The following is a 12,102-nucleotide window of genomic DNA, read 5'->3' as shown; positions in this document are numbered from 1 at the left end:
TACTCATGTCTCTATGAGTCTGTTATTGCTAATGGGTTCTGCTAAATGCTTGCAGTTGTGGTATAGCCAGGGTGGCTCCTTGAATGTTTAATTTCCATGAAGTCTTGCTAGCTCAACAGTTTTACACACACACACACACACAGGTACTTGATTTTTGTAAAATATTTTAATGCATTCATTTCTTTGTATGCTTCAAGTACTGTTTTACTTTTTAAATTACTTCTTCATAGTATTTATTGAAATACCTGATACAGGTAGATGTTAATTGAGACAGAAGTATAAAATTATGAAAAAATAGAAAATAGGACACATAACTGGGAGTAAATAAAAAAGTGGCACAGATCTCTGTCAGCCATGTTCATAATTCTTAAAAGCCAAACTTAGCTGAGGCCTTCAAGAAGTGCTAAGAATAATAAAAGACATTTTGAACATTATGTTTGGATAAAAACAAGGAAGGTAGCAGATTATTTCTGATCCTGTAATGATAATAGATGACAGTAGGAAGTCAAACTCTTCACCACCCATTTGACTCTCTCTTTTGTTAGGAAAGTAATTGATTGAAAATGGTGGATCCAAGTTATTTTGAGAGAAGGATGAGAAAGGAACTAACTGTTCTCGGTAGCCAGGATATTTTCACTCTAGGGTCTAAAAACAACTTTAATAATCCTGTTTTCATGATCTCTTAGCAATCTTGGAGACCAAGAATAGTATAGGAAGGCTGGCCGTTTTTCATAAAAACATTTTTTGAGGCATAATTGACATATAATAAATGATTTCTATTTAAAGTGTACAGTTTGATAAGTGTTGGTGTACATACATACAGTGAAACCGTTGCCACAGTCAAGATAACGAACTTAGCCATGATCCCTCAAAAGTTTCCGCATGCCCCCTTGAAAGAGTAGACTGAGAAAAATCAGTCAGTGGGGAGGAGGACAAGAATATTATGTTGTCCTGGAAATTGGATAAAGAAGAGAATGATCAACTGTGACAGATGCTTACTGATAGTCCAAGGACCATGAGAAAGGAGAATTGGCTGTTGGATTTAGTAATGTAGAGGGCACTGGGGGTTTTGACCAGGATGATTTTGGTGAAGTGGTGAGAGCACAAGCCTGAATGGAGTATATTTTAGCAGAGAAAAGGAGGAGAGAAATTCGAGATGGTAAGTTAGTGATGTTTTCGAGGAGATTTTCTACAAAGGGAAGTAGTGAAGTGGAGTTCAGTGTTTTGCCCTTTTTTTTAAGGATGGGGAAAGGCATGTTTATATTCTGATGCCAGTGATCCGTTGAGAGCGACATGTTAAGATTGAGTACTTTGAGGAGTGCTCTTGAGGGGCTCAGTGGGATGAAATTTAATTCACTAGTGTAGGGATTGGCATTACAGAGAAACTGGGATAATTCATGTCTGTCAGTAGGTCAAACATACAGTATGAGGTGTTGACCCTGGGAGGTAGTTTGATGGGTCATGAGAGTTTATGGAAGTTTTCCTTCCAGTTGTTTAATTAAAATTTTTTTTTTTCTTTCAGTGAAACATAGGAAGCAAAGTCATTGCCTTGAATAAAGATGGGGAGAAGGCACTGAGAGTTGCAGATCAAGAAGGTGTGAAATAGAGGAGAGAGTGAGTAGGCCAGGGAGTTAGTTACAGTGTGATTGCCTGGCAACATTAGGGTGCATTTGAGGTCTGTAGTTACTGATTTCAGGCATCGTGATGAGCTGTGTTTGGAGCATAGGTGTAAATGCACAGTAGGTGGAGAATTAGATTTGTTTCAGGATTATGGCTTTGCTAACCAAGGATAATAAAGTGAGAGAATGGTAAGGGAGTTAAGGGTGTTTGCGAGGGAGTGATTACAATGAGTGGCTGTGGATTTAACTATAAAAGGAGGGGAGGGAAGACATTAAAGGGTGAGAAACAGTAACCCATGCAGGAGATGGGCAGAGTTTACATAGTGTTTCGAAGGTAGAAACAACATTTCCTGAGATTGGATGTAATGTGTGTGAGAGCGGTCTTCAAGAATGACCTTAGAATTTTTGATGCTTTAGCAGTTGTAAGAATGGAGTTGCTGTCAGCTGAAGTGCTTGGTACTTTGTCATATTCAATGAATTGGTTACATTTAGTTGATGTGATTGTTCCACATAAAAAGAAAATTTTCTAGTGTAATTAAAGCTAGGCAAATATAAATATAAACCAGCTTAACCCATGAGCACTCGTTACATTTCTGTATTGATTCAGTCACTCAGCACATACTTACTGCGTATTTGCTGTTTCAGGTGATGTTCTAGGTGATGGGAATGTAGCACAGAGTATTCTTTTGAATATTTTTAAAACTAGGAAGTCTTTCTCTTTTGACAGATTGTGGGATAAAGGGAAAAATAAACTTCTTTGGATTTGGACAGACCTGGGATGAATTTCAACAAAATGATTAAAATTTTTGACCATGGGCAAATTACTTCACAGATGAGAGTCTTGGCTTGTGTATTGTGAGAAGCAGCAGCATGATTTCAACTTGGGAGGATTGTTGAGAGAAGTAGAATTAGGTAATCAAGCAGAGCACCTGGCATATGCTACCTGATAAATACTCTTACTCCCTCTTTATCTTCTCTCTTTGTATTTTAGAGTGTATTTGGTTTGGGGAGCAGCCAAAAGATACTAGAGTTGATTCTAATTAAAAACTATTGTTTTTGATATCTGTTGAAGTAATAGTAATATAATAGGAAGAGTAGATTGCAGGAGACTTGGCATTGAATTCCTACTGTGCTCTTTATTAGTTAATTTCCTTGGGCACCTAACCTTTCTGGATAATAGTAAAAGGTATCTATTGAGTGTTGTTTATGATGTTCCAAGTATGTTCCACACAGTGTGTTAGGTGTTTTATACGTAGATATCTCATTTAATTTTAACAGCAACCTTGCAGATTTGCTATTATTCCCATTCTATCGATAAGGAAGTTAAGGCAAAGAAGTTAAATACCTTTCCTGAGGTTATATAGTAAGTGGTAGAATAAGAATGAATTGAAAGTTCTTCTTCCCCCTACAGAATGCTCAGCTTTTGTCATCTGTAAAATTGCAATGCTAATTTTATTTTCTGTGATTGTTGTTAAGTTCTTGTGCTGAGAGAGAAGTGAAGCAGTGTTGTGCTCCTGGCTCAGTGCTGGGCGGTAACAGCAGCGTTCTCTTTGTTTCCCAAGTGGTGATATAGGTAGGAGAGTATTAATGATCTTGTTCTTCATAGCTTCTGTTTTGCTTATAGCTTGTAAGAAATTGTGGTAAAATGTACATAACATAAAATTTTACCATTTTAACCATTTTTAAATATATAATTCAGTGGCATTAAGTACATTCATGATGTTCTGGTTGTAACTTTGAATTATATTCTTCTCTCCAAAACAAATAAAAATAAGCAAGGCTATTCCACTCTGTGCACATAATGTTACTAATCAAAATGTTAGTGTTTATAGCATCCTGGGAAACCAAAAAATCAGTAGGTAAGTGTATGCATGCACTTGTTTACTTTTTTTTTTTTTGCACCTAGTCTAGTCAGCAGTATTTTCCTGCATGTGACAGATACAACAGGGTTATAAACAGATACCTTATTGCTTTCTAGGGAGTTATAGTATAAAACAAAATGGAAAAAATTAGGCAGCTGTCAATGAACATAGAGATGAATACAGCTGCCCAAATATTCCTGCTCATGTATTTATATACATTGAAGGAATATATTGGTTAACTATGAATATAAGTTGATGTTTTTTGGGTTGAAGGATGTGTTGGTAAATGAATTGCATATTAAGATAGTTATGAGGCAAAGGCCTTACCTTTAGCAAGACTCTTTGAGAAAATTAGCAGGAACTTTTTGAGGTGGCAAGGACAAGATGCTTTGTGAGGGTGGGGGAATAAGTGGGAGGGAAATAATCAGGACATGATAAATTAAAAAATGTCCCTGGAAAATGGGAAGGGACCTAACTGAGTAAGTGAGTTTGTATCAGATAGTCTGTTTAAAACATTTGGAAGGTATAACTGAACTTAGCAATTTTAAAATTTTTAGCTAATGATCAGGGGAAAATTCTTTTTACAGGAGTCAGGCTAATTAATAAGTACTTGATAAACAGTCAATGATTCAGAGCTCCAAGAGGCAGCCATCAGTCAGAGGGGTTTTATTTTCTGTTCAGTATAATACTTAAGCCATAATTTGATACATCGGCAGTGGTTTCTCAGCCCTCTGTTGGTGAGGTTTGCCTCCTGTATCTGTTGAACTTTTCTAAAGTCTGAGTTAAACACTAGAGATTCTAGAATCCTTCACCTGCATTTTTATAGCATCCTGATACAGCATCGTGTATGCCAGTTACAACTTTCCCTTTCTCAGCTGTTCTGGCATGTAATTTACTTTCAGTAAAGATTAGCATATTTTCAATATCTAATATATACCAGAAAATATGCTAGGTAATGGATTGAAACTTACTTCTCTTAAAAAAAGTATGCATCAGCCTTTATTACTGATTTATTAGGTTTTTTTGAGAAACATACATTAATCCTGCTGTACACATGGCATTGGTGATATACGAGACATTGAAAATATGAGAGAAGTAAGACTGCCTTATAGAGGATGTCAGAAAAGGAGGAAGACATTATTCACTGTCTTTTTGAGTTTGAATTGGATTGTTGAATTAGTGAAAAATGACACCAATTATCTCTGAAGATTTTCGAGAAAGTTTACTCAGAATATTCAGATTGAAGTATTTGATTTGATAAATGCTTGAGCTATTAATGGAAGTACTAAGTACAAACAATATTTATTTAAAACTTCTCTCTCAATGGTAGTATTAAGAAAATCCTAATCATGAGACTCATAAGTAGCTGCCAGTAGGGTAAGCCAAGTTCTTGGCAGTATATGATGTGCACATTGTTAATGGGCTACAGTCACTCGTTTGTGATTAAAAGTCAGCTCACTCTCCTTAGTTGTTCTTTTCTGCATATAATTTGCTGATCTTAATGATATTATAGGAAGGAACTAGCTTTAATGACTGGATTTACTTTTTCAGCTTCATTTGTTTTTTTGCATTAGTCAATGGTTTTTTTTTAAACACCTCTAATTGATTCCTATGCAGTAAACTACACATATTTCAGATGTACAATTTGATGAATTTTGATAGACGTATACACCAGTGAAACCACCACCACAATCTAGATAGCTAAAACTTCCATCACTCCCCAAGAGATGCAAATTTCAAATTTGCATTTTATCCCTTCCTATCCCCTTTACCCACTGGTAACCATAAATTTGTTCTCTATGTCTGTGAGTCTGTTTCTGTTTTGTAGATACCAGCTTCATTTATTTCTTAACCTCTTATTTTCTTAGCTTTCTGAATTGTATTCCCTGCATGTACCAATTGACTAGACAACAAAATACAGAATATCACATAAATAGTTATGTGTCTAGTAAAGGCTTAATGGAATCACATTTGACACGTTCCGCAACTCTGTGTTGTTTGGTCTCACTCAGCCAAATAGAAGAGAAGTGTACCTTTGTTTTACCTAGACTCTTAGTCCTGAAATGTCAGTCATATTCTTCTGCTTTCTCTCACCATCTTCAGTTGTCACTTCAGCCTAACCTTTTCTTTCTATCCTCACTTCCGTCATTGTAGTTTATGTTGTTACTTCCTGCCTGGACTATTGGAATAGGCATTTGTTGGTAATAGGCATGTAAACTGAGACTATAGTTTCTGCTCTAGATTAAAATAAAACTATGTGGAAAAGCTTATTTTGAACTTGAAAGCACTACATAAAATATAAGTTGTGATTTCTGTTACAGTTGCTATCAAGTCACATTCCCTTAAACATGAACAGTGGCTTCTTTTAGACTCTTGTTTGTTGGTTCATTGTCATTCACTGACTGAGAGCTCCAAGCCATCTTTCCAGGTTCACATCCTGCTGCTCCTCCACCCATGAATTGCTTGTGTTTTCTTCCTCCCTCTGGGGAGTACTGTTGGCCAGCCAGGACAGTTGTGTGTTATGTGGGACTGGCCTGTGCCTTGTGCTTACTTAACATCCTTGGCCTCCCCACCCCTCCACTGAATGCTGGCGGCAGATGGGAGGAGAGGTGAGCTGGGGGTAGGTGAGCAGGGAGGAGCACTAAGTAGCACTCTCAACTGAGAACCAGTCTGCTAGTCAAACTGCTCTTTGTGGGTCCTAGAGCTCATCATATTTCCTCTTTGGGTTTGTTCTTTTTTCTCTTTTTCTAACCCCACTTATTAAAATCTAATTTCTCTTTCCTGATACCACCAAAAATGTAATTGCTTGCATGTAAAAGTCAGTCAGGCAGTTATTGATTAGTGATGCAGGAAAATGAGTGCTATGAGAAGATGGCCGTGTTCCAGGTCCCAGGCGAGTCCCTGGGACGCGCCCTGCCAAGTGAGGGTCCTTGGCTTCATTCACGCAGGAAAGAATTCAAGAGTGAGTCATACTTGAGAAAAAGTAGATTTATTCAGAAAGATGCACACTTCATAGGCTGAGTGTAGGCTGTCTAAGAAGGCCAGAGAGGCCATGAGGCACTGGTGATGTGTGTGTGTTTAGTTTAAAGTAAAAGTAGATACATACTCCACAGACAGAGTATGGGCCATCTCAGAAGGTGTGAGAGGTACGGGGTTGTTAGTTTTTAATGGGCATGGTAACAATATGCTAATAAGTGGGAGGATTATTCCAACCACTTTGGGGAAGAGACTGGGATTCTCAGGAATTGGGCCATCACCCACTTTTTAAAAAAAATTAATTATTCTTTTGGGGGGAAGGTAGTTAGATTTATTTATTTATTTTTAGAGGAGGTGCTGGGGTTGTTGTCATCATTATTTTGTTAACTGACACTGGTGACACTGACCCATTTATGTTCATTATAATGATACTCAAACATGAATTGGAATCTTCAAGACTGATGTGAATCCCAGCTCTGTCATTTCTAGGAGTGTGGTCTTAAGCAAGTTACTCATACGTCTCATTTGCTCATTGAAGAATGGAGATAATACGTGCCTCACACAGGGTTGTAGGGATTACATTATGTACATAAAATAGCATTAGCTTCTAGAATAAATTAGCTGTTTCTTATTAGGTGAAATCATTTTAATTCATTAACTATTTCTGCAGAATCAGATTGAGTGGCTTTGAGTAGAGGAGGTAGAACTTAACAATGGTGTTGATCACTGACTTTGGTTAAGTCTTATTCTGTTTCAGCTGATTCTGTTTTTCTCAGTGGAATGTGCTTGCTGGTCTTGATGCAGAGGAAAGAAAGGAATGCTCAGTGTAATAATGCTAAAAAGATACATCACACCGTGTTGCATTTAACACAGGGTGAGGGCACTGAGAGGAGGTACCTTGTCTTAGTTGTTACATTGGATGCCCAGCGCCAAGCACGGGGCCTGGCACATGACAGGCCCTCCATATCTTGTTTAAATGAACAAGGGAATTCCATTTAGATGAAAAACATGTTCTGACTATGGTATATATGACGCGCATTGGTGTGTTTTGGGTAGCCAAGGAAGATGTCTATAAGATATTGGCAAAGGAGATTAATTCTGGTATTTTAGCATTTGTCTTTGAAACCATTATACCTGATTCATAATATGCACAGATCTTTTATAACAGTTTGTATATTTTAACAGAAATGTGCATCAGCCACTTTGAGTTAAAATGATCATTTGTGCTGAATTAACCTAGAAGGGAGACAACTGAGAAAAAATGAAAAAGACTTTAGAACAGGTAATGGAGATCAGAACTCACTATTCTGTTAAATTTCTAGGCCTTAAGTCACTATACCAAAAGGAAATAAAATTTTGTGTGTAGAAATGGATCACCCTTGCCATGTCCTCAACTCCTTTCCTTTCCTTTTGCTGCTCCAGCTCAGCCAAACCCCAAACCTTAGAGCCTCTTCATCATCTCCCTCCTCCATTCCCTGGGGACAGGGACTGTGAGTGCTGCCAGGATTCCTGAAGCACTTCCTGACAGCTGTGCCTTGCAGTCTTGCCTCCATCCTATTTTCCACCGTCACTGGAATGATCTTTCTATAAGGAATCTGATTCTGTTGATCCTCTCCTTGAAATCCCTTATGGGCTACTCATAGTTTTCAGGGTTAAAAATCCACATTCCTTAGTATGGAAAACCACTTTTAGAGATCTGACCCTTCCTTACCAATCTCCTACCTGATCTGTTTTTTTTTTTTCCCACATGTTGTCTGTACTCCAGACATATTAACTAACTTCATTTCTCTGAGTGTCTCATGTTCTTTTCATGCCATTGAACATATGATGTGTCTTTTTCCAGGCATGCTTTTCTCTTCTTCCCAAGATCATCAAGTATAGTTCCTTTAAAATTCCCCAAGATTACCTCTAGAAAACTTCTGACTTTTCTTTCCCAATCTGGATTAGGTGCCCTTTCTCCGTGCTCTCATAACACTCTCATAGCACATTAATAACAGTTAATGTTCTCATTGTAGGATCTGTGGTCCTAACCCAACAGCATGCCTTCTTCCTCCCTAGACTGTGAACTTTTTTGAGTACAGGATACTCTTATTACCTCTTTGATTTCTAATGCCTGTCACTGGTTTGCATAGTACAGAAGCCTAGAACTTTGTGATTTAGTTAATGTATGAAGTAACAGTTTATCAGAGGTCCAGAATGTGCCCAGCTAAGTCCTGGGTATTATGAATATGTGAGAAATGGAAGGACTTGGTCCCTGTTTGTAAGTTTAGTTGTATGCACAAAGCGACAAAAGTACAACATTAAAGAATGATTTGAGAATAAAGATGCAGTTGAAAACTCCAAATCCCTGGGAATTTTATTGTCTGCTCTTTGCTCTGTTTTTCCTTAGTATTTACCACTCCTAACATGCTGTGCCTTTTACTTACTTATCTTGTTATGCTCATCTCTTCCACTGGATTGTAAGTATTATGAGGAATTCTTATCTCTTTTGTTCACTATGGTATTTCTAGGGCCTGACACATGTTGGGTGCTCATTAGATATTTGTTGAATGGATGGAATGGTGTTCAGGGAAAGAAGTACTCACTAGGAGTTAATATTTATGAAATACTTCATGAAGAAGTCACATGCTGAAGTAGACTCTGAAAGATAGTGAGTTATTAAGTTCACTTAAGTAAATAAATACCAGTTTTGTTTTTATATGAGTTTTTCTTTCCCCAGTCATATGTTTCTTCTAATTTTTTTTATAGGACTTTATAAGGTTTCTACAGTCCTCACTGTTGACTTCTCTTAGAGTTTGACAGCAAAGCCTATTCAGTCAGTGAGTGATGCTGACCCTTTCCTTATATACTGGTTGTAATAATACTTTCACTGCTTAGGTTTATTAGCAAAATAAAATATGTGGAAAAAATTAGGTCTGCTGGAGGCAGTAAGACGTTGTACACAGATCGTTTTATACCGTATGTTGTTGTAATGCCTGAGAGCTTATATTTTACTTTGCATCCATGTAAAGTAACTCTTAGGCATATAAGGGTTCTGGATGTTTTATGTATTAGGGCTCATAATTGACCATTATGCTTATTAAGTTTTTTGATTTTAGCAAGTCTTGATCAGAGTTTTAAATATTTATGTATACACATATTTATGTCATGTAACTTATAATTTCATTTTCCATTTTTTTAGAGTTTCCTTTTCCGTTTCCTTCTCTTCTAAGACTAGAGTAATTAAAAATATGTTTTGAATTAAAAATGTTAAATTGACAAACTGGGCTATAAGTAGAACATGTAGGTAATATAAGCTTAAATTGTTTTTTTAGAAAATTATTAGTTGGTCTCCAGGACTGTCTTCTTTTCTTGCAATTTTTTTCCATAAGTACAGAATTAGATATTCTCGGGCCATTATAGCTGCAGTAGAGCTTTGTAAACATCTAGTCTGCTTGCTTGACTTTAGAGGGGTGGTAGCTAAGACACCAGGGCCAGTTATTTGTCAGTCAGTTCATACAGGACCAAATGATAAACTAGATTTTTAACTGTTGTTGAGGAGATAACCAAACTATGGCTAGCCCTTTTATTATACTAATAACCACTTTAAACTTTAAGACCATACTGTTCCTAGAAATACATGTGGATGTGATGACATTTTAAAAGTATATGATTTTAGTGACCTGGTAGAACAGAAGTTGGTTCCTGGAATTTGTCAACCCACCAGTCAGCCAGATTGAGTATTGAGTGAAGTTTTGACAGTACTTTTCCATTTTGATATATAGGCTGTTTGTTTACTAGTTGAGTCAACAGGAGGTAATTCTTACTAATCTTATTTGAAGCCATGAAAAACCTCATACTCTCTAAATTGTTGATTTTTGACAACCTGAATGTGAGGATTCCCCATTGGAAGAGGTTTAGCCAGTAAATATATGTTAAGGAAAACATGAAGAATAAGATTTTAGAAAATTCAGTTTTTCCTTGTTGAATCTAAGAAGTTATGTATTTTAAAAAGTCATGTGGATGGACTCTTGGATTCTGTTAAGATAGAAAAATGAAAAAAAGTTTCTAAGGATCATGTGAATATTCTACATTTATTTTTCTTATATTCTTTGTGATGTTTCCCTAGGACTTACAATTTAATTAAACTAGATTATACAAAAATAGCACCCTGTACTCTGATTTTTCGTTTAGTTTTGTTTTTTTAAGGAGGAAGTTTATATTTGGGGGGGAGAATCATTTATAAATATAGTAAGTTGGATAAGAAGAAAATGGTTAAAAATGTGAAAAAAATGTAGACAAAATGAATTTAGTGCTAGTTGTAGTTGACTAATAGCAATTAAATTGAATTATTTATTTTTAGTGTGTTTATATGTTACACTTGTGATATGAAGAATGCTAGACTAGACTTTTTAAAGCCTCTTTAATTTGACTTAGTCTGAAATTTAATTTGTTGGTTTTGTTTTAAATTATATTCTCTTAACTGTAGCCTGTGTTTTGGGATGGCAAGTTAGTAACTGGCCTTTGTTCTGTTTCAGATCCCTGCATGTCACTAAGTCCACCATGCTTCACAGAAGAAGATAGATTTAGTCTGGAAGCTCTTCAAACAATACATAAACAAATGGATGATGACAAAGATGGTGGAATTGAAGTGGATGAAAGTGATGAAGTAGGTGGAGTCAGTTTTTCTCTGGTATTCTCTTGAAACAGAATGAGTTTTTAATCTTAAATTTTCCCATTGTTTCTCATGTGATTCAGCTCCTTCGTCTTCAACATCTTTAGATTTTCTCTTTACATTTTAATTTTATTCTTTGTATTTACATTTTTTTTTCACGTCTGTAAAGTCTTCCCAGTTTTGTAAGAATCCTCAGTCTCATGTACTTGGGTTTCTTAAACATAAATCTTATTCTTACTGTGTCAGTTACCTTTTGCTGCTTTACAAACCGCCCCAAAATTTAGTGGCTTAAAAATGACAACAGTTTGTTATTTCTCCTGATTCTCTAGATTGACTGGACTTTGCTGGGTACCTTTTCCGTTCCCTTGGATATGGCCTGAGGTTACTATGGCAGTTGCGCTCAGCTGCAAACTCTGCTAGGCGGGACTACCTCCCATGACCTCTGTTCCTTTAGTCTCTCTCTCCACTTGGCCTCTCCTCATTCAGGAGTCTAGCTCAAGCTTCCTTACAGCATGGCAGCTGGCTTCCCGGTGGCAGTGTTCGAAGAAAGCAAGTTTCCATGTGAAAGTGCTTATCATGTCCCTGCTTGCCAGTGCCTGTTGATGTCAGATTGGCTTAAAGCAAGTTATTTGGCCAAGCTCAGAGTCTGTGTGAGAGGATTATACAAGGGAATGAGTGCCAGGAGATGTGGTTTACTGGGGGCACCAGTGTAATCTGCTGTACCCACTGTGCAGATAAACAATGCTTTATTTCTCAAGCATTCTCATCTTACCCCTGGTCTGGTGTCCCTCTTAGTTTTCTTCATAGAATTTGTTTGCTTTTCTTTTCTTTCTTTCTTTTTTTTTTTCTTTGAGAATAGAAGAGGGGTTTATTAGATTATGCTGCCATAGACAACAGTGGGCCACACAGACAAGAGGTGCCTGTGTGAGCCTAGAAGTTGTTTTCTTTATTTGACTATGGTCTCATTTTAACCAAATTCCTTCATCATTTC

The 12,102-nt window shown here is 36.8% G+C and overlaps 1 protein-coding gene across 1 annotated transcript in view; it reads left to right on the top strand.

Annotated features, from left to right (window-relative positions):
• The window catches only part of STIM2 (stromal interaction molecule 2), a 150,486-nt gene that overhangs the window by 42,907 nt on the left and 95,477 nt on the right, over positions 1–12,102 (top strand). The window contains exon 2 of the mRNA XM_031436267.2: positions 10,975–11,105. Coding sequence (XP_031292127.2) covers positions 10,975–11,105 — 131 coding nt within the window. The remainder of the gene's footprint in view (positions 1–10,974; positions 11,106–12,102) is intronic.

This window comes from Camelus dromedarius, chromosome 1 (assembly GCF_036321535.1).
Source record: "Camelus dromedarius isolate mCamDro1 chromosome 1, mCamDro1.pat, whole genome shotgun sequence".
In the NCBI taxonomy this organism is placed as follows: domain Eukaryota; kingdom Metazoa; phylum Chordata; class Mammalia; order Artiodactyla; family Camelidae; genus Camelus; species Camelus dromedarius.
This window is presented reverse-complemented; position numbering and strand designations above follow the sequence as displayed.